At 33.1% G+C, this 23,045-nt stretch overlaps 3 protein-coding genes across 5 annotated transcripts in view; 1 reads left to right on the forward strand and 2 right to left on the reverse strand.

Annotated features, from left to right (window-relative positions):
- fam151a (family with sequence similarity 151 member A) overlaps positions 1-23,045 on the reverse strand; it is a 117,987-nt gene that overhangs the window by 42,010 nt on the left and 52,932 nt on the right. The gene's annotated exons all lie outside the window — the stretch shown is intronic.
- cryz (crystallin, zeta (quinone reductase)) lies at positions 37-14,122 on the reverse strand. 2 transcript variants are annotated; one of them, NM_001099976.1, is given in 9 exon segments: positions 37-650; positions 4,740-4,835; positions 4,918-5,019; positions 7,458-7,607; positions 10,080-10,131; positions 12,448-12,611; positions 12,698-12,850; positions 13,704-13,819; positions 14,012-14,122. In NM_001099976.1, coding segments are annotated over 8 exon segments (987 nt in total). In that variant the 5' UTR covers positions 13,812-13,819; positions 14,012-14,122; the 3' UTR covers positions 37-488.
- tyw3 (tRNA-yW synthesizing protein 3 homolog (S. cerevisiae)) lies at positions 14,088-20,573 on the forward strand. 2 transcript variants are annotated; one of them, XM_087239248.1, is made up of 6 exons: positions 14,088-14,394; positions 15,420-15,515; positions 15,878-15,976; positions 16,070-16,141; positions 16,234-16,367; positions 19,826-20,573. In XM_087239248.1, the coding sequence occupies exons 1-6, from the start codon at positions 14,224-14,226 to the stop codon at positions 20,025-20,027; spliced, it is 774 nt and encodes a 257-aa protein (XP_087095374.1). In that variant the 5' UTR covers positions 14,088-14,223; the 3' UTR covers positions 20,028-20,573.

Consider the following 23,045-nt stretch of genomic DNA (forward strand, 5'->3'; position numbering starts at 1 on the left):
AATATTAGGTGTTGCGATAACAATATTTTTTTATGATATAACTAACTAAAAATCATTTATGTACTAAAATAAACAGGTGATAGATTATTCTAAGCTAATTAAATCTATAAAAAAAACTATGAATTACTGAAAACCCCAGAAATTCTGATACCTATTTGCCGTTATTCTCTCTTGTCTCCCATCATAAGCATAATTTTTCAGCTCTAAGATTAGGCTAATGTGCATGAATATAAATAAGGCCCCATCTAATTGGTCATATTTAAAAAAGCAACCCTTTAATGCAGCACACTAATGCTTGGCACATAAACTTAATTTAATTTATTTTACTTATCTGTGACATGAAAATTGCCAATACCTGTACTATTATCGCTACAGCAATATATTGGTGTAATTGTAACACTGACGTAGAAATATGGCAGTTAATTGGTAGTTAATGCAAAGATAACTCATTTGTTTTTATAGACTGAAACTGAGCCTCCTGTATATTTTTACATGGTCAGAATCATCTTTCCACTGGCTCCAGGGCTGTTGATGATATCTTCATGAGCTTGGGCCACTTTATCAAGTGTGTATTCTGGACCGATTACAGGTTTCAACCAGCCTGCCTCCATTCCTGCATAAAGAGCTGCGGCACACTCTGAGGTTTCGCTCTGTGGAAAAAAAAAAAAAAAAACAGCATTTAGCTCTACCATCAGTCCTTTGGAAAGTAAAATTTGTCACTGGGTTATCAGAAGTTAACAATAATTAAATAGAAAATGAATATTTAAATAAAGATGCCTTTTCAAAGACACATAAATAGCAATTTGTTATATTAAATATTCAGGTTCAGATAAGTATATACATATTTTGAACTAAAGGATAATCCTGAAGCAAGGATGTATCATTGATTATGATTTTACAAAACAATGCAAAAAATCGATCAGATTCTGCAAAAATATTAAATCTAAATGTGACCCTGGAACACAAAACCAGTTATAAGAGAGATTTTACAGGGATTTAAACATCCTCTAAATAAAAAGAGGATTGAGGTATAGTTTTTGAGGTATACTTTCCGTTGAGGTATAGTTTGTTGGGATAGGACATTATTTGCCCAAGAAACAACTATATGAAGATTAGATGGTTCAATAAAATCTAAATACTATTGAAATTACCTTTAAAATGTAGTGCTTAGCAATACTAATAAGAAATGTAGTTTTGATACACTAGCACATTTTCAAAATATATTTATGGATCTTTACTTAATATTCAAATCACTTTTGGCTAAAAAAAATCATTTGACTGAATATTTTTTGGCTATTGCTAAAATTATACCTGTGCCACAGGGTCACAAATGATTTTCAACATTAATAATAAGAACCCTAATTAAAAATGACTAATCTAACTAGAAAATGTATAGTTGATATTACATGTGCATTAAATCAGCATATTAGAATGATTTCTGAAGCATCATGTGAATAAAACACATTTTAAATGATTTTTAAATGACAGATATTCACAATATTACTGTTCAACTACATTTTTGATCAAATAAATGAACCCTTCTGAGCCTAAGAGTTAAAAGAAAGTCTTAATTATTCAAAATGACAATAGGAAAATGCATTTTTTAAGCACACCAGAGAGATTAACATTAGTAAAAAAAACAATTATTAAAAATGAAATGTCACTGTACTGTAAGGAATGGAGGAAGATCAAAAACGTTTCATTGTCGCATAAACATCTAAAGCAGCTCTCTGAAACCCACAAACTTCCCCCAGCAGGAATTTGATAAAAGCTTACACCCAACTTAGTTTTACCACGGAAACCATCTTAATAGGCGAGCCTCAAAACCTTTCACACTTACGCGTGAACAAAACGCGTGAACCTTTTTAATATAGCCAATACTATATCCGACCTAGAATGTATGTATTCTTTTTATGTGTGTGTCATGTGTGCTCTGACGCTATGACTGTGCTAAATAGTGTTTATTGATTATTTACTGGTGGTACTTTAATCTTCTTGGTATTAAAAACCCTAGAAGTATTGCTAACAACTTACACTCAAACAACATCCCAGATGTGTTTGGTATGTTTGAACAGCTAATGTGGTTTACAAAACAACTGTATGCATTGAATTTTAGTATTACGCATGTTCAGATGATAAAATTGTTAACATTTGTCTTTGACCACTATTTAACAAGCAAACTGTTGAAGTCAGAATTATTAGCCCCCCTGAATTATCAGCCGCTCTGTTTATTTTTTTCCCGAATTTCTGTTTAACATAGAGAAGATTATTTTTAAAACATTTCTAAACATAATAGTTTTAATAACTCATTTCTAATAACTGATTTATTTTATCTTTGCCATTACGATGGTACATAATATTTTACTAGATATTTTTCAAGGCACTTTACATTTAAAGGCTTAACTGGGTTAATTAGGTTAACTAGGCATGTTAGGGTAATTAGGCAAGTTATTATATAATGATGGTTTGTTCTGTAGATTATATAAAAAATAGTTTAAAGGGTCAAATTATTTAATAATAACCTTTAAATAGCTGTTAAAAATAAAATCTGCTTTTATTTTAGCCGAACTAAAACAAATAAGACTTTCTCCAGAAGAAAAAAACAGACATAGTGTGAAAATTTCCTTGCTCTGTTAAACATCGTTTGGGAAACATTTAAAAAAGAAATTCAAAGGGGGGTTAATAACTCTGACATCAACTGTATGTAAATCGCCAGACATGAACAAGAGTCAAAAAAGAATGCAACTTTTTATTGGCTAACTCAGCCCCTGATTCATGACTTCAGCAATCTTAATTGAGGAAGGCATGACAAGTTGACACCCTCCAACTCTTACACCTCTTGAACCCTCTCTCCAACTCCTCTTCACTCTTCTCCCTGTACTAGCTCTTGACTTGGGAAGCTGAGGCCAGCAAGCTGAGGCCAGGCTTTGATCTTCTTACTCTTCAGAGACTTTCAGCATCAAACCAAGTCTCTATTCTGGACATTTTCAACTCATAACCTTGCCAGAATGCTGATCAACCAATCTGGGGTACGTTTCCCAAAACCATCGTTAGTCAACTAAAGGTCGCAAGTTCCGTCGTTACAAACATAGTTTGTTAATTTGCCATTTCTCAAATCCGTGGCTCAACATTTGCAAACTGCATCGCAAACTTGAGCACTCGCAACTACAGCTCTGGAGCTGTAGTTAGAAACATAGTTCCTGGCTGTGTTCTATTCCCCCTTAACCCAGGTTCAGCGATTTTCCTATGTTTACAATTGTGCTCCCTTCGCAGTGCACTTTAAAAACATTGATGTCATTTTAAACACAGCCTCATGGTGTAAGCTATATGTGGCCTTTTATTTAAAAGTGGAATTTATGTCTCGTCTAAAAGCTTGTGAAAACAAAAAGCATACATTAATTCTTTTAATTTATAGTGGGTTATTTATTAAATATCTGTACTGTATATGTTCTTTACATGTGTGAAATTGTAAAAGTAGACTTTTCCAAAAAAAAAAAAACAATATTCTACTTAAATATTACATTTTATTATGGAATAAATAGCCTTATTATTTATGTATTTATATGATTTATATGATATTAGAATACGTGTTAGCTTTTGTAAGGGATATGGTTTAGAATAGAAAATGTAATGTTCAATTTCTCAATAATATTAGTAAAGCAAACATAGGCCCTATATGTGGCACATATTTCAGGTAATACTGAAAGCGAGTGCATGTTTTTACCAAATCTAATATTGGATATTATTTTAAATGTGCGTCTAAAACAATATAATTTGCACAATAAAATTATGGGATTTTCTCTAAAGAAGTTGTTACTCCACCCAGTAAAGAGCATCATTTTGGGCGTTTTACATTATAACTAACGTGGTTCAAGCGATGGATCTGCGACAGAGAAATTACGGGTTTTGGGAAACACTCGTCACTACATAGGCCAGCACACATTGCATACGCCACAACAAAGAAACTAATGCAAGTGTGATTTTAGATTTCAGAAATACTAGTTTCTGATTTTTTTTGTTAAAACAAGGTGATTTAGGTTTCTTTGATGTTTGGTATTGGGTTATTGATGTTGAATTGCAACTCTTTCTCTATGGGATCTCTCAGTCCTGTTCTTTTCTGTCTCTCTCTCGAGTACATGCATGTTGTAAATATGTGTTGTCTATACCTTTTTATCACCATTACTAAATGTTTGAGACAATGCAAAGTGCTTGTTTCTACACACAGAACAAGTTACTTGAACACAAAGGTAAACTACAGGTTGTACTAATTTGTTAATGTAGTAAGATTATTTTTCCAGACCAGGAAATTACTTGGTAACACTTTACAATAAGGTTCATTAGTTAATGCATTTACTAACATGAACTAATCATGAACAACACTTGTACAGCATTTATTAATCATAATTGAACATTTACTAATGCATTATTAACATTTAAGTCCATGCTTGTTAACATTAGTTAATGCACCATGAGTTAACATGAACTAACAATGAACTGTATTTTCATCAACTAACATTTACTAACATGAACAAAAACTGTAGTAAATGTATTGCTCATTGTTTGTTCATGTTAGTAAATGCATTAATTAACATTAACTAATGAACCTTATTGTAAAGTGTGACCAATTACTTTCAGCTACCATTAGCAAAAAGTGAACCCAACTATTCATAATTAAATAATAACTTGTTATTATTAATTATTAATATTTATAATTTTATGAGCTTAATTTGCTACAGTACCTTAGTTGCAAAGTGCAAAGCCACACCAATGACACTGGACTCTTTCATCATGGTGTCTCTGGGGTTAATCTCAATCGGTCCTCTAGAGCCAACAATCTGCAAAAGAACAAGATGATGAAAACATAACCACTGTACAGCATGTACACAAACGACTATGAAACCAAAACAATGTACTTACTATAACTCTGCCACCGAAATCAAGCAACTGGAGATCATTACTCAGGTTGACGTTGGACAACATCTCTATGATCACATTCACCCCAAGTCCATTAGTCGTATCCTTAAACAGTAAACCAAATATTATAAAAATGAATAGTTTTTATTATCACAAACTACTAACAAGCATTTTTTTCGTGTGTGAATGTGAAGCTTATACTAAAAAGATGACATTACAGATAATCTGCTAAATCAGATTAGATGCATTCAAAAGTTTAGGGTCAAACAAAAGTGACAGAGATATTTATGATCTACCACAATTTCCAAAACAACGCCACATGTGGGTAACACTTTATTTTGATGGTCTATTTGAGTATTAGCAGACTGTCTGCTTAATATCTGTTGATACAGACATTCAATAGACATTTAACTGACTAGAAGAAACTTTGCAAGTACATGTCAACTTACACTAACCGTACCCCTACCCCTAACGCCAACCAAACAGTCTACTTATGATCTAATGAGAATTAGTTGGCATGTAGATGCAATGTAACTTAAATTCAACAAACGGACCATCAAAATAAAGTGTGAACCAAATGTTTCTTAAACATCAGATCATCATATTAGAATGATTTTCGGAGGATCATATCGTACTAAAGACTGCAGTAATTTGCAGAACATTCAGCATTGATGTGACAAGAGCAAATAACATTTTAAAATTTATAAAAATAAAACATTATTAGTTAATTTTAGTAAAACCTCACATTATTGAAGATTTTATTTTTATTGCATTAGAAAACACATGTAGAACCGGGGTCTGTTCTTGTTACATGATTACTCTGGATCTGGTTAAAGAAATGTTGAATTTGATATTTTAGTTCTTCAAAAGTCATCCAAGAGTTGCTGTCATATACTGTAGGAATTAGTCTGTAAGCTTAGAAGGTAATATAAACAGGAACAGCTTTGTTTTATTTAAACAGGATTAGATTGTGTCATTTTAAGTAAAGATGACATTGAATTTTATGTAGCAACTGCTGATAATTTTTGCACAATATTAATTTATTTAATTGGGAAAATAACAAGATTGTACAATTATTTAAAAATATAATAATTCTTTAAAATAGTCAACAACTTTTATGTAATCTACACTCCAAATAAAGGTACAAAACTGTCACAGTGGTGGTACATTTCAAGGGGATCAAAGAGAACATTTGTGAATTTTTAGTAGTATATATTGAGCAGTATATATTTTTTAGGATATCAATATTTACCTTTTAGATAAAGACGCGTACTTTAAAAAGGTACAGTATCAACCCTGATTTAGAACAATTGTGTATGGCAATAGACATGCATGGAAAATTTTCACGTTGACATCTCATATGTGGGGGATTTGATGCAGTGCAGGAGATGGGGACACTTCTCAAAAATTAAAAGCTTTTTGATGCAAAATTTATTTAAATAGCCAGGTATGCCTTACGCCAGGAGTGTCAAACTCAGTTCCTGGAGGGCTGCAGCCCTGCATAGTTTAGTTGCAACCCTGCTTTAACACTTTAGCTGTGGTCACACTTGAATTTTCTCCCCATAGACTTCCATTCATCATACGCGATCGCGTCAGACCGAAAACACAGGGACATGCATTAAGTTTCGCAGTTTGCTGCGGTGCAAAGTTCAAGTTTGGTGAACTCTGACCTGCGAAATCTCATCACTTGACTGTGTGAGACCAATCAAAGATCAAAACATGACCTTTCTGGACAGAAAATTAAAACATGGAGCAATCGCTCGCTTTTTTTAATGTCTAATCATCTTGTTTAATCCTGCCCCTTTTCGCAGTGCCGCACGACACACAAACTCTAGTGTGACCCCAGCTTCACCTGTAGGTTTCAAACAAGCTTGCAGGACTGAGTTAGTTTGATCAGGTGTGTTTAATCAGGATTGGAACTAAACTGTGCAGAGCTTCGGCCTGAGTTTGACATCTGTGCCTTAAGCCATGAGATTAAGAATCTTGATTACATTAAAAATCCACTCTGAAGGTAAAACTAAATAAATTGCAAAATACTATCTTCTTGACACATGAAAGTGTAAAGTCTGCACAAATAGGCTATAAAAATAGGGAAAGTTATTTTAAAGTTATCATTTAATGAACCATTTCATTTACTGCACATTTTAAGTCTTTCGCACACATGGCTGATAATTGAATATTAATTAGATGATCACAATGACACTGCATTGTTGTCTTACTGCCAGCCTAACCAGTAATCTCAGATCAATTCTATTTTAATCTAATTCGCAAACTTGTTTGAAGATCCAAATTAGGCAGAGATCATTTATCAAGATTAAAAGATCCAGGATCTGCCAAATCTGATATTTTAGGCGAGGTAAAAAGAACGATCCCCTAATGAGCTTTTAAAAACAAAACATTTTAATGTAAAACTTTAAACTTTTTAATGTGCAATTTTACAAACAAAATACTAGTGTTAGTTTATGTATAAACATCTAAGCCATCTGGAATAGTTGATACGTTTAATTTACTCTACTAAAAGTATACCAAGAGAGTACTAAGACCTTAATTTTCTCCAAGTAGTCTTTTTCTCTGTGGTTGAAAGCAAGATGAGCTCCATTATTGAGCACCAGCTTCATCCCTTCAGGAGTACCTGCTGTACCCAGGACTTTAAGACCAAACGCTCGTGCGATCTGACACGCTGCAATGCCTACCTACAAAAACAAGAAGTATTTATTCAAGACTTCAAGGAACAAACCATAATCCAATATATCCAAATATATACCCTCAAGGCACCAAAGACGGTGTGTTTTATTCCCATTAGAACAATAAAGAAAATTTAAGCTGATTTTTATGTTTTTTTATGATCCTTTTAATAAAAAACACACCCATGACTCTTGATGATACATCTTATGATATATCCTGAAGTTGAAGAAGATTTCTATTCTCTCAGTGTGAAGTATTTTCTAATTGTAAAGCAGTTAATTTTCTCTTCTCAAAATGTATGTAGTGTTTGCAGCAAACATGCCAGCCTGTGTTAAAAATACAGTGATATGTCTGTGTAAGATGAGTATGCCTGCACAGGAGCAACACTAGGAGAAGGCTATGCTAAAGTGACTGATTGTGTAGAATAACTGAATATGTAAAGCACTGATTATATATGTTAAATACTTGTATGAAGCTATACAGTATGTGTCAGAAGTTAGAATGAGTAACATATTATCAAGTTATTATCCTATCATGACGATGTATGTAAACACTTAGTTATTTTGCATCTATGCTCTGGTGTCAAAACAGTTGCTTACACAGACCTGTAACATCTCTGTTGACATGAGCTAGTGGGCTGAGAGCCAAGAATAGCAGGACCACCTAGAGTAAAAATCTATCCTAAAATGGTTAAAAGTTAAAACAAGTCACCCAGTGGTGTGGAAAATAACCTGTATAAAGATTGTTGGAAAACACAGAGACTTTAGAAGGAGCAGGAGAGACTTTAGAAAGAAAAAGAGAAAGAGGAGGAGAATATTTTCTGATATTCAAAACCTCCTGTCTGATAATTTCTAATTGATGAGAAGTCGAATTACAACAAAGTCTTATGAAGTGAAATTATTGATCTGTGCAAGAAATTATACATTATTTACAACATTCTTATCTTTAAAAAATGCTAAATAACATAACACATACTTTCAAATTACTTTTCATAATAGGTAACCAAGGACCATATCATACACCCGGTGCAAGGCGTGACGTAATTGTTGTTTGCTAGTTTCAGCTCGGCACAAGAGTCATTTTGACGTTTCGCACCACGCTGTTTAAATAACAAATGCATTTGCGCACATATGTGCGCCCATAGGGGTTCTGGTCTAAAAAAGGAGGTGTGTTGAGGCGCATTGCTGGCATGTTGCTATCTTGAACTATAATAGACAATTCAATAGACCAGATCAAAGCAGGCCTAAAGTCCATCGCAGAGTGCATTAGTTGTGCGCCTCACTAACACATTGCTTAATACACACAGGATATACAGCAATACGCAAATATCTTTACATATAAAAAAGAATTAAAGGATTAAAATATTACAAAAATAATTATTTTTGTAACCTACATAAAAATAAAAACTATAATTTCATGTCTTCATCTCGAGGGGCTATTTCAGTTTATTCATAACAATTAGCTTTTGTATAATGTTGTTATTATTATAAGCGGTATTATTTATTATATCCATATTTATATTTGTTTTATTAAAAACAAGCTTAGATTTGTCCACCTGTCAGGTTTTAGACCATATGGGGCACAGCATGTTTAATTTAGAAATAGCTTTGAAACAAATATTTGAGCTTAACAAACGAAATTAATTATTTATAGGCTAATGGATGTCTGTGCGTACAACAAGTTTCCCTATCCACGAGAGTGAAAATGAAAGTAAAGAATGAGGAGGCTGTTTAACTGTTTTCTTACTAGTGAAACGCTCAGTTTTTCCACTTACAAAGTCCGTCATGTAAATAGCAAATGCGCCATGGCGCGACACAACTGACTCTTAAAGGGAATAGGAGATGAGACTCTGATTGGTTTATTCTCAAAACACACCTATCACTCATTAAGAGAATAAGCTCAACCCTGTTAGACCATGCGCCAAAGCGCAAGGCGGATTTTTCCATCCTTAAAATAGCAAAAGTGGATTCGGACATGCCCTTTATGTGTTTGCGGCTTTGCACCCTGCGCTTTGGACTGCGCATGGATCGTCAAAATAGAGCCCCAAGTCACACATTTAGTTACTTTTTGTTTAAATGTGACTCAGGATTGTAATATATTACTTTTAAAAGTAACTAAAAGTAACTGAGTGCTTTTATGACTCTTTTAGAAGTCTAAAGAGCAAGCTTTATTTTATATTATGACAAATGACAAACTGATATGAAAGCTGATGCTCTTTAACACTTTTGTATACAAGTTATCGCATCAAAGATTAGCATGAGTACGAACAAACAAGCTTGTGTTTTTGTTTGAGGAGTTGGCAGATAACAATGCTGCAAATAAGATAATGTTGCAATAATAATGGGCAAATAATCCTCGGTTTCTTGAACTGGTTAATAGTTTTGCCAAAGTCACCATGGATCTTAGATTGAAAGTAAATGAACAGCAGAATTCAATTTTGGAAGAACTATTCATTTAAGGTACATTTTTAATTTTCTTACCCCACCACTGGCTCCATGGATAAGAACGGTTTCTCCTGGTTTTGCATGGGCCCTGTATAGGAAAAAATACAATTCTTAAATACAAATTATATTTATAAATTTTTACATTGATTCTGATTGGCCAGCCACAACATTTTAAAGTATGTCATTCTCAGATTCTCAGCAAACACTGAAACTAATAACACAGGCTCAACCAGACACTTGAAGTCATCTTTACACACACACACACACACACATCCATATGTTCATATTTATAGGCATGTCTGTCAGCTTTTAATTGTTTTTAATTTTGATCTTTTGAATAATATGCAGGTTAGTGTTTGATCCATTCAGCTGTTTTCGTTTCTGTCAGTTTTGCTTTAAATAAAGAATTAATATACTATTACAGAACAGAACAATATAATGTGTATAATTTTTACATTTCGTGGCAATTAGCCATGTAATACGTGGAATAAAGCTTTGCTTAAGCCTAGTACACACTACACGATTTTAACCATCGACAGATTGATGTGCTGTTAACAAATAAAATGTGCAAACAACATAAACAAAGATCTCGGGTCCGTTCTTCGTACGTGGATTACTTGTTGAGTTGTTGTCATAGCAACAGTTCTGGTAGATCAAACCTGCTCGGCAGCAGGCTCAATTTATATAAACAGGATTAGATTGGCTCAGTTCATGCAAAGAAAATACTGAAAGTATGTACCAAATGCTGATATTTTCTTACAGTAGTAGTTATATACACTTGGGAAAATAGTAACTATTTTAACTAATATATATATATAAAACATTCAATCTGCACCCCCGAAATGAAAGTACAAAGACTGCCACCTGGTGGTGCAAGGAGAAAACTTATTGATATGAACTTTTTAGATTGCTTTACAACAATTTGTGTATAATAGAAATGCACAATATGTGACTTTTTAAAAAAGCAATAATACATATGCAGTCATAAACATGTTTTGACAGTTAATATGACGGTGATTTGATGCTTCACAAAAGTTGCAGACCTTTACCAATATCAAAATGCTTTTGCAAACATCCAGTTATTCTTTACTCCGGAAAAAAAGAACTAAATACACTGATATGCATTGAAATGATGAATACTCTTGACACATGAAAGTGTAAAGCCTGCAGCTCACAAGAAATGTGGAAGGTTATTGTGTCTCATATTTAACAAACGGTTTACTGCTAATTTGATGTAATTTAGCTCACATGGATAATTGAATATTAATTCAGATGATTTCATTACGCTGCAGTGCCGTCAGCCAATCAGTGCATTGCTGATCATGATTTTGAGGATTGATAGATCTGTCCTACACAACACACGCAGCGATCTCAGATCAGTTTATTCAAACATTCTAATCTGATTCGCGAACTTGTTTGAAGAACCAAATTAGCGAGAGATCAGTTATCGAGATGAGAAGATCCAGGATCTGCCAAATCATCTAAGATCATTTAAGCGAGGTATGAAGAACGGACCCCTGTGCATTTTGGATTTGTTTATTTATGTTGTATCATGTCATGTACATACAGTAGTTTTGTGTATGTGTTATACAGTAGGAACCTTTGGTTTTCTTATTCCATGTATTGTTTGCCAAGCCTACATTTGGAAAACTTCAGTACCGCACAGGGATCCATGTTTACCCTGTTTTTCCACAAAACTGTATAAAGCTGCTTTATATAAGCCAAAAATGTTGTGTAATTAGAAAAAAATATCTCTCTCTTTCACTATTTTTCTGGGTGATATTGCGATTTACAACTTAATTTAGTGAACGTTGAAAGTAGTAATTGTGACAACATTAATATGCAAACTAACTTAAACGTGTCCTGACATCGTTTTGTTGCTTTTTGGTGATTTATAATGCTTCATTAATCCCATGTCTTCTAAATATAATTTTGTCACTGTTGTGGAGCACACTAGCTTAGGGATATTCTTAAAACTAACATAAGAACATGAACATCTACAAAACTGTATTTCAATTTCAAGGGACCTTAAAAAATGACCTCCTGATGATACATTGAGGTCTTATGAAGTGAAACGATTGATCTATGCAATAATTTGAACATTATTTGTAACATTGTTATCTTTAATTCACAGCCTCAACAACAGTGTTGGATAAAGTTACTTTTAAAAGTAATATATTACATTCTTAATATTAAAAAGAAATGCAAAAAAACCTAACACATTCACATTACCATCCTTAATAGGTAACCATATGACAAACTGACATGCAAGCTGATGTTCTTTGACACTTTTTTATACAAGTTGTAGAATCCAGGAATACAAGTGGTAGGTTATGCAAGTTACTTTAGATAAAAGCATCTGCTAAAGGAATAAATGTAAATATAATGGCCACAATTTCCTTACTTGTGAACTAGAGCCCGGTATGCAGTGAAATACGGAACTCCCATTGCTGCACCCTGACAGTAGTTTAGGGAATCGGGCAGCTTGTGAACAGTGTCCTCTGAGGCCACCGTATACTCAGCATATCCTCCTGTCACTGTGCCTGTGGTAAAGACTCTGTCACCTGCCTGTGAAAACAGAGAAGATTTCAATTCATTTGGACAGTGTTAGAAGTAAAAAAAAAAAAAAGAAGAAAAAAAATAGACCTCAGCACCTGTAGGAGGCAAACACCTTTGCCAACAGCTTCAACCACACCGGAGACATCTGATCCTGGAGTATAGGGCAAACTGGGTGTCCGAGCATAAGATCCAGAGCGGATGTATGTTTCCACTGGGTTTACACCACATGCATGGACTCGTATGAGAACCTATAATAGCAAAAATTGTCTACAAAGATCTTTGGAAAAAACAGTGAAGTAATTGCTAATAAGCTAATATTGTAGTCAAGTATATAAACTTCTAAAAAGATCAATTAATCGGGTAATTTTCTAAACAGTAACAAACAATACTTGACTTTTTAGTTATGGAAAACACAGCTAATTGAGGTGAAGCTGGTTTTATATTCGCACATTCATGTCAGTGACAACTTTTGAAGCGCTCCCTGTATTGATTACTGTAGAACTTTGAATATTGGGTCTAAAATTACATGCAAGTATGACTTCAAACTAATATTAGGACTATTTGTTTGACGGTTAACAATGTTGTACTTTAAGAGTAATTGGCAATATGATATTACTATTTAGAATTTGCAAATAATACTTTTTTGAAATTATATATTTTTTTTTAATTTTATAGAAATTATAGGAGAAAACCCGGATGTGTGAATATAAAACCAAATTTGTCTCAATAATTAACCATCCTTTATCTCTGAAATTTCCAAAATGGTAGACTTTTTAGTTAGTTCACTCAAAATTTTACATTCAATCATGAAAGTTAGCGTCAAAAAAAAAAAAAAACTGTGTGAATGCAATCCATATGAATTAAGTTGTTTCAGGGCTACAAACAGATTTGGCTTTAATTCATATAAACATAATTAATGTACATAGTCTCAAGTGCTTGCAAGTACATGATGATCAGTAAATAACACACTTCTGTTTTAGGTTAACCATACATTTTAGTGATCTGAATTTGCCAGAAAATGCTTTTATGGAAGAAAACAGAACTTAATTTGAGACAAAAAATCTGAAATCACAAATTCAAGGTATTTTTTAGGAGACCAACCTGTTTCTGACCAGGACTAGGTACAGGCAGGTCTGAGCAGAGTTTTAAAACTGAAGGGCCTCCAAACTCGGACACTCTGACAGCCCTCATTAATCTAGATGCGGCCATGGTGGTCTCTGCACAACACATGAACAGCCAAAGCAAACTGAACTTTGATTCCTGCACAGTGGAAAACAATAGCAAACATAGACCTATTAAATTTCATAACATTTATTTAAAGTTATACCTTATATTATAACATTACTCATATCGTGGAAAAGAAAGAACAATAAGTAAGAGAAAAGAGCAAAATATAAGCTAATACTAACCTATCACGCAGGTAGCAGCTGACTGGCTGGAGCTTCTGACTTCCGTATGAAAGAGTTTTGTCTGTTTTCGGCCACCGTACCCGACTGTGTACTCAAAACAAAAGCATGCGGTACAGAAATTCCAGCAATCAAAATAATATTCAGAAACCTGAATTAATTACTTGGTTGTTGTAAACATCGGCAGAGATACAAATAACCAGTAGGCTTTTAAAATGGACGGCGATACCTTTCAGCAATGGAAGAATCAGTGTCTTAATAAGTGTGATTTTAGTAAGAAGGGCAGTGTGGATGAAGACATCTCTCATGTCGTCTCCTTTATTAACAGTCAGGATCGCTATTTTACCACAAGCTCTTGCTCCGGAAGAATCATTCTTTTTGACGCGGTAAGCTTGAGAAATATTTAAATACTGTTGTGTAGATATTATCCTTATTTTTCACCCATGTTCACACTTGCTGCCAAAGTTTTAGGAAACGCACATGTGCTGACTACACCGGTTATAAACTAACAGTCAATACAATCATATTAAATAAAGGTATTACTGATATAATATCAGAAAAGTGTTCTTTGCAAATTCTAATTAGGAAAATCATATTAGCAGCAAATGACCATCAAAGTACAGCATTGTTCACAGTCAATTATGTTAATGTTGTTTAGAAGTCATACTTGCATGCTAATTCCTATCGAATATTCAAAGTAACAATGAACGAATTTGCCAATATAAAACCAACTTTACCTCTATTCATATTAATAACCATAACATTGGATGACATCGACAATAGACAAGAAAAAAAAAAGATATTTAAATAAAAGAAAATATATAATGTTAAAAAAACATGGTACAGAGTCAAACCTATCAAATTAAATAATATTTACTAAGTCATAATAATTTTTTTTAAGTTTAAGTTTACCACAAAAACGAGCTTAACAAAGGGTACCATATAAGAAAAGCTACCTCCATTGAAAATATTTTCACTTATATTCACTGTCATGCCACAAAATTACATTTCATTTCTGTCACGGTATTACTTTTACCACATATTTATGCTCAAATTTGGAACCTCAATCTCAGACCTTTCCAACTATGTTGTTTAGTCAATAACAGAAAACAATTAGAAGAAATAGAGTATTAAATTCAGTCAAATCTAAAACATGAGACCACCTACTAGGAGGAGGAGCTTGTTTAAAGCTTTTGTAATGCAATGTCCAATTTCAAAACAGCTTTAACAGGATGCATATTGACTATTTCTGCTTGAAATAGATACTTAATGTATGATACACTCGTGGAAGGGAAAAAAATAATCGAATATAGTACCAACTGTCTTGCTACAGGGACATTGACTTGCTTCAAAAGATTCGAGAAGTTTATGCACATGTTGCATATTGTAATCACATGTGTTTTCTTCTAAGGTTTCAGATTGCCCTGATGTGCAAAAGCAAAACTGTTCCTGGTTATTTGTCACCCATCAGAAATGCCAAATGGAAGATGTGGTGAGAAATCATATGGTATTACATGGATTGTTCACCAAATCTAAACATTCTGTTTGCTCAACCTTCGCTTGTTCCTAACCCATTCAAGTTTCTTTCATCTGTTGAACGCACAAAAAGTTATTGTGATATGTGCTGGAAACTGTTAACCATAGATTCCATAGTATTTGTTTTTTCTTTACTTTGGAAGTCAGTGGTTACCGGTCTTCAACATTCTTCAAAATATCTACTTTTATAATCAGCAGAATAAAAAGAAACTCAAAGTTTGAAGCCACTTAAAAGTGAAAGCTTTTTGGGTTAACTTGTTTCTTTTAAGCCATTTAATGAATATTTAATAATGAGAAGAGTTGATATATAAGCGTTGTGTGTTTCTGGAACAGGTCAGAGGTTTGGAGAAGTCTGTCGGAGATGCTACATTCAAGTTTGAGCCGTTTGTGCTTCACGTTCAGTGTAAACAGCTTGAAGACGCACAACTACTGGTGACTGTCATATTGAGTTAGAATGAAACTCTCCATGCAGGATATTTAGAGCGGAACAAAACAATAACTTGCTTTTCATGGTTTGTTTCGCAGCACACTGTCGCAATAAACTCAGGCTTTAGGAATTCTGGTATAACTGTGGGAAAGAAAGGCAAGATCATCATGGTGAGAGAGATTTTTAAGTTAGAGCTCCATCATTGCTCTTTTGAGTTCTGAAACAATCAGTGTTTTGTTATTGATATGTTTGTGTTGTTTAGGCCGTGCGCAGCACACACTGTCTAGAAGTTCCTCTCAGCCACAGGAGTCACGTCCTCGTCACTCATCAGTACCTCGACTTCCTAGTCGGAGTTGCTAACCAGAAGATGGAAGAAAATCTTAAAAGGATACAGAGGTAAGTTGGATTATGAGGTGTCTTCTGTAGGTTAACATATCAGCAGAGTTCAAAGGTCTATTCTTTTCATAATACATTTATATGTTATAACATTTAAATAATAATAACCATCCTCATAATACTAAAATAACACTGCTGTATATAAAATGTGTATTGTTTTAAATTTTAAAGTTTGTTTTCATTAGCTTTTCTTTAGGTGCCCTTTATGTTAACTAAAACTATGATGAAAATCGTCTTTTGTAGGCTGTTTGGACAGAACTGTGTGTAGGTTGAGTGTGTCCACAGTCATATTAAAGTGATATAAAGACAATGAGTCTCTTTTTTTATTTCCTGACATTAAATTCAATCCAAATCACTCCCATTTTGAGGTCTACCCCAACATGACGTAGGAGTGCAGTTTCCCCACCCACCGAATTGATTGACAGCCGTGTTTTACCATGTCTCAGTAGTAACGTGAATAATCATACCAAAAAGGACATGCGCATATACACTGGGATTAAAAGATCTGTTCAGCTCTCTGTGATCATCAATCATCATCAAATGTGGTCAAAATGAGTTTTACAAGTTTAAAACGTTTTTAAAACAGTTCATGTTCGTAATGAATTACAGCGATTTTACCATCTTCATTACCACAGCCGCATGTCAGAAACATTTATAAAAAAGACACTTTAATCCTGGTTTGTGGACGTTAAATTAGGTTTATTTTGTACATTAACATAACGAATATCCATACAGCAGTGGATATTAACGTTTATACAACAGTTCTGTCTGGTTCTTGAATCTGATTGGCTGATAGCCGTGATGTAATATCAGCACCCGTACAGCCTCTTTACCCTTTGTGTATTACTCCGCCCACATACAACCAGCAAAAAGCAGACACTACAGATCTAAAATTTAAAAGATGCTTGCTCAACTGTTTAACTGTCAGCTTATGATTTGAATCCAAGGCGGAAGAAAGTAGTTCCTCATACAAAAGAGTTTTTGAGACTCTCCATGTTTGATTTTGTTTTTATATACACAATTATGCCGTCAAACTGTTGTATAAACGCAATATCACACTCGTAGCAGTGCGATATGGCTGTATATCGGCACTGGTGGGGGCACTAACGCACTGGGGGCACAACGCATGCCTCCCACCAGTGCCAATATACAGCCATATCGCACTGCTACTCGTGTGATATTGCTCATGTATACTGTCACATTTGCATGCAAAAACAGTGCAGAGATAAATGTGTGTCTGTGTGTCCGTGAACTTTGTAACAACATTGTGTGTGACTCATCGTTGCAGAAAGGCTTGAATTAACTCCACAACAAATACATCAAATAATCATTGGGAATGTCTATGAATTGAAAAAATCTCCATCCATCCATCCATCCATCTATCTACACAGTTAAAGTCAGAATTATTAGCACCCCTGTTTATTTTTTCCTCAATTTCTATTTAACGGAGAGAATATTTTTACAGCACATTTCTAAACAAAACAGTTTTTGTTCTGTAGACTATCGAAAACAAATGTAGCTTTAAGGGGCTAATAATTTTGAGTATATATAGTATATATATTTATATATATATATATATATACACACACACAATAATTATTTCGTAGCCACAAATTTTAAATGTGTCTAAACAAACTAAATATAGCTGTATACTATACTTTTTATTTAACAAAACTTAAAAAAAAAAAACAAAAAAAAAAACAATTCACTTTTAAAAATAATTATTGTCATGTATCAAAAATATGCACAGTAATCTGTCCTCGCTACAGGTCTCACAGATCACCAGTTAAATACAATTTTATGGAGAGTTAATCTCATATTAAAGCAATGTGGTTGTAAAAAAATTATAATTAAACCATATAAACAAAAATAACCATTAGCAAAAGAAAGCAGGTGAAAAACATACTGTGTGATAATGGAAGGATGGTCACACGGTTAAGGCCAATTAATAATCTGTTCAAAGCGAAAGCAACCGGTGCTGCTTACAAAAATACACATTTGGAGCTCTTGAAAGCAGCAAGACTGTGGGTGCATTAGCATCAATTTTTTACTTTTTGTCTGTTTCTATATGAAAGAAAACCGATCACAGTTGTGTTCCCAGGCACGGTTGCTTCAAGCAAGTCGCGTGCATCACATCAGCTGTTTGCACAAGTAATGCTCTCATTCATTATTCACCTGCTTTCTATTGCTCAAGCGAAAGCAATAATTTTAGTAAGTCGTGCTGTTTCTCGATTCTAAGATCACATTTGCACGCAAATTGGGTCATCCTTATAGTAGAACTCTGCTTATAAGAAAACCATAATTTAAAAATTATTTTCAACCAGCCAAAGTGGCTAGTGGGAGTGACTGTCTAACCCGCCAAAGCTAAAACCTATCCGCATTTGGCGGGTGTTAATGTTAAGCCAGTTGAAGTTGAAGTTATACAGTTGAAGTCCGAATTATTAGCCCCCTTTTGATTTTTATTATTTTTTAAAAATATTTCCCAAATGATTTTTAACAGAGCAAGGAAATTTTCACAGTATGTCTGATAATATTTTTTCTTCTGGGGAAAGCCTTATTTCTTTTATTTCGGCTAGAATAAAAGCAGTTATTATTTTTTTGAAAACCATTTTTGGGAAAAAATTATTAGCCCCTTTAAGCAAAATTTTTTGATAATCTACAGAACAAACCATCGCTATACAATAACTTGACTAATTACCCTAACCTGCCTAGTTAACCTAATTAACCTAGTTAAGCCATTAAATGTCACTTTAAGCTGTATAGAAGTGTCTTGAAAAACATCAAGTAAAATATTATTTACTGTCATTATGACAAAGATAAAACAAATCAGTTGTTAGTATATATATATATATATATATATATATATATATATATATATATATATATATATATATATATATATATATATATATATATATATATATATATATATATATATTAGTATTTAAAACTAATATGTTTAGAAATGTGCTGAAACAATCTTCCCTCCATTAAACAGAAAATGGGGAAAAAGATAAACGGGCTCTGATAATTCAGGGGGGCTAATAATTATATATATATATATATATATATATATATATATATATATATATATATATATATATATATATATATTATTATTTGTTAATAAATAAAGATTTAAATGGTTTTAGAGAAAATGTCAGACAGGTGGGCCTTCTAAAATTGATCAGTGAAAGAAGTGGGCCCCGAAGTGAAAAAGGTTGAGAACCCCTAATTTAACACATTTCAAAATATTGAAACAACATGAAGGAATTAAGTTAACGTATTAGCTTTCACAAATTTAAGTGGATTAAACATAAATCACTAAGTCGTCCCTACAAAAACTCAATAATTCTTGTTTCAGCTCATTTTAAACAAGTAGTTTGAACAAACATCAATCAATATATTTTTTTATTTTAAAGTCACATTTATATGTATTAATGTTTATTTTACAACAGATTCTCAGAGTGCCTGCAAGCTGCCCTACAACCTCAAGAAGAAAAATGCAGTTTTAAGAAGGAGGCGGACAACAAAACAGTCTACAGACGAAGGCGGAAACGAACACAGGACGTCTCGGTGACAGACAGTTCCCAAAACACACAAGAACATCATGAAAACAGAGAAGAGGAAATTGACTGTGATCTACTGTTTTTATCATAGAAAACCTTCCCTTTCGTCATCTGATCACAATTTATCAACAATACACATTACACCCATTTACTGTGAAGTTCAGTCCTTCAGTCATTTTTAATGACAAATGTAAATCAAACACACTTCCTTTGTGATAAGGCGCATCTGCTTCCTGAATAGCTGCCTCATTATTTATAATCCGTTGTAGTTTACACGCTGTCAGTTCAAAGCTTTCGTGTGTGCAAACCTTAATTCTGTAGCTGCTCTAGAAGGAAGATGTTGTCCAGCGATGTCCCTCACAGCTATGTAGAAATGGGCCGTGTTATTCATCTCTGACAAGCAATTTGTCAGGCGTCGCTGTGAAACGCAGTGTGGTTTGGAGCACATTTCCTCCGGATTATAAGGCATCGCTGTGGGGTCGAGTCCTGCAACGGCTCATTTGGGCGACTTGGCTCATTAACAGTCCACTCTTTCTGCCATGAGAAATCAAAAGCAAAATGAAGCAGATGTACAGTTTCATTCATGTTTTCTTTCATGTTTTTAATAAAGACAAGACCGACTGTGTTTATCACCAAAGCATCTCTTTTTTTAAAATCAAAAATTGTATATTGATTTAAAGGATGGTTTAAAAATGTCCTCATTATTTATTCCAGGGTGTCCGCTGGGTTAGGGTTTTAAAAAAAGAATTACAAGTTGACAAATCAATATAGATAAATTTAAGGCCCTTAAAATGTGTTAAAGGGTCATCAACACTATAAAGTTCCTTTGAGACATCAAAATAAAAATAAAAAAGTTTGAGATTTTGGACTTAACCACATAGTTGTTGTATTAATTAGACCAGCGTTAAGGAATTATTGTTAGTCAAGCTCCTGCACTTTTTACAAATAATCTGCAAGCTGAAAAACTGTAAACAAACCTCAAATTGTGTCAACCATTTCATGGACAAATTCAAAAAGTATAAGTATATTTTCAGTGCAGTGTGATTATAAAATGTTTATTTTCAAAAAGGTAATGTGTCCCTTTACCAAACCAATTTTTTAAGATTGTGGAAAAAGTTCTATTTATATTAATGAAATAATGGACAAAACATTTATTTTCCACAACAAGTTACTAGTTTTTTTTTTTTTAAGTAAATTAAATTAATATCACTTTTGATATTATATATAAATTTATATAATATATTAAATTTAATATTTGTGTGTAAATTCAAAGTAATATAATGATAATAATAATAATTTTTATATAGCACCTTTCCAGAGCTCAAGGACACTTTACAAGGAATGCGACAAAAAGATAAACAAACATACATGAAGTCAAATATAACCAACTGGAATTACACAAACAAGACCTAGGAGACATAAATGGAGTGGAGGTGCATAGAGTAGTCAGTTTGGCAGATCAGAAGCGAAGCATTCAGAAAGTCTTAAGTAAGGATTTTAATTCAGAGATATTATTAGCAAAGCAGAGTGAGCGTGGTAGAGAGTTCCAGAGTTTGGGTGCAATAGCACTAAATGATCTGCCCCCCCATTGAAGAGAGGTGGTACCGAGGGACAGTGAGAAGGCCAGAGTCAGCAGAACGTAATAATGAGTGGAGTGTAGGGGACAGGCATGTATTTAATATGTTTTATTGTGAAATGAAGGCAGGTTATATCTGCTTATAAATAAAGGGTTATATCTTTTGCACGTTAGTTATAGGAAGTCAAACTTTTTTTATTTTATTCAACATAGAAACCAATACACATGAACTATATTTATGCTAGTACAGGCACTTTTTTCCTTCTTTTTAATACTGAGAAAGATTTACAATTTGGTTACAAACTTGAAAGAAAATCATTCAGGTTTGAAACTAGATGAATGTTATAGTAAATTTTCATTTTATGAGTGCACCTCTATTTAATATTATAAGGTTAACACTACTTTGTGTTTAGAAAAAACGTAATTACCTGAAGCAAAATGAATTGAATCACGAAACCAAAGACTGTTGAACACAGCCAAAATGGTTTTAAAGTCAAGGTAATTGTCAGAATGACTAGCCAAGGAAAGCCTGCTTTAGACAGATTCATTAATAATGGTACCTGTCATAATCTGGACGTCTGAATTTTCAAAAAAAAAAAAAAAAAAACTTAAAATACGCACCATTTTTATAAATAAACCACAGATTTGAGTTTTAAACGACTTTCTCACATGAAAAAACAAAAGTTAACTTAATTTCTGTGAAGTTGCATTATATATAAATTTTATAAAAATTTACTGACAGTAATTTATCTTACTGTTAAAGCAAAGCAATTATTAGTCAGTAATTTACTGTGAATTTAAAATAATTTTTACAGTGTTGAGTATTGAAGAGTTCACAACTTGATGTACGTTCTATCTACAAAATATTATGACATTGCATTGAAATGTTGATGACAATGTTTTCTTATTACATTAAATAAAGCTAAATGATACTATTTTACTCAGATTTTTTAAAAAATAGGAGTTTAATTTCTATTGTCTACAACACTTTCAAATATTCTCATATCTAAATCTTGGAGAAAAAAAAAACGAACACATCAAACTCAATAACATTTTTTGGAATAATAACATGTTTGTTTTAATTGTTTTGCTGTTTGTTTTGATTGTTTTGGATTCAATGTATTTGATTCAGGTTTTAGGTTCAAGTTTTCATCACCGCTGTCAGATGAATATCTTGATGATTCATTTTAATATTATATATTTGCTGAATAATTGTTGGTCACATGTGAAAATGCAAACTTTCTGCTAAGATAAAAATTTACTTTGAAATGTTAACAACATCTTGATTGTTATTTAGACTTGTTTATTTAGATAAGGTAAAAATTATATTGAAAAAGAGGAGAGAAAGAGAATCTGGGGGTTGTATTAAAGCATAGATTAGTAGCTTAGTGTATAGATATACAGTGCTCAGCATATATAAGTACATCCCTCACACATCTCTCTTTTAAATCCACTTCTTAAGAATCAGTGAACGATAGCTATTAACATTTTGGATAACAATGGAGTGAATAAAACCAGGATATTTTAATTTCA

Source organism: Danio rerio, chromosome 2, assembly GCF_052040795.2.
Source record: "Danio rerio strain M-AB ecotype USA chromosome 2, GRCz13ab, whole genome shotgun sequence".
Taxonomy (NCBI): Eukaryota; Metazoa; Chordata; class Actinopteri; order Cypriniformes; family Danionidae; genus Danio; species Danio rerio.

Excerpts from the sequence above, each read along its gene's own strand:
- cryz (XM_087239185.1), bottom strand. The coding sequence starts at position 13,832 with ATGTGTTGTGCAGAGACCACCATGGCCGCATCTAGATTAATGAGGGCT. Across the intron at positions 12,851-13,703 it reads CTAGTCCTGGTCAGAAACAG|GTTCTCATACGAGTCCATGC; the intron begins GTTGGTCTCCTA and ends TTGCTATTATAG. Across the intron at positions 651-4,739 it reads CTTTGCACTTTGCAACTAAG|AGCGAAACCTCAGAGTGTGC; the intron begins GTACTGTAGCAA and ends TTTTTTCCACAG.
- tyw3 (XM_087239248.1), top strand. The coding sequence starts at position 14,224 with ATGGACGGCGATACCTTTCAGCAATGGAAGAATCAGTGTCTTAATAAG. Across the intron at positions 15,516-15,877 it reads ATGTGGTGAGAAATCATATG|GTCAGAGGTTTGGAGAAGTC; the intron begins GTATTACATGGA and ends TTTCTGGAACAG. Across the intron at positions 15,977-16,069 it reads TTGAAGACGCACAACTACTG|CACACTGTCGCAATAAACTC; the intron begins GTGACTGTCATA and ends TTTGTTTCGCAG.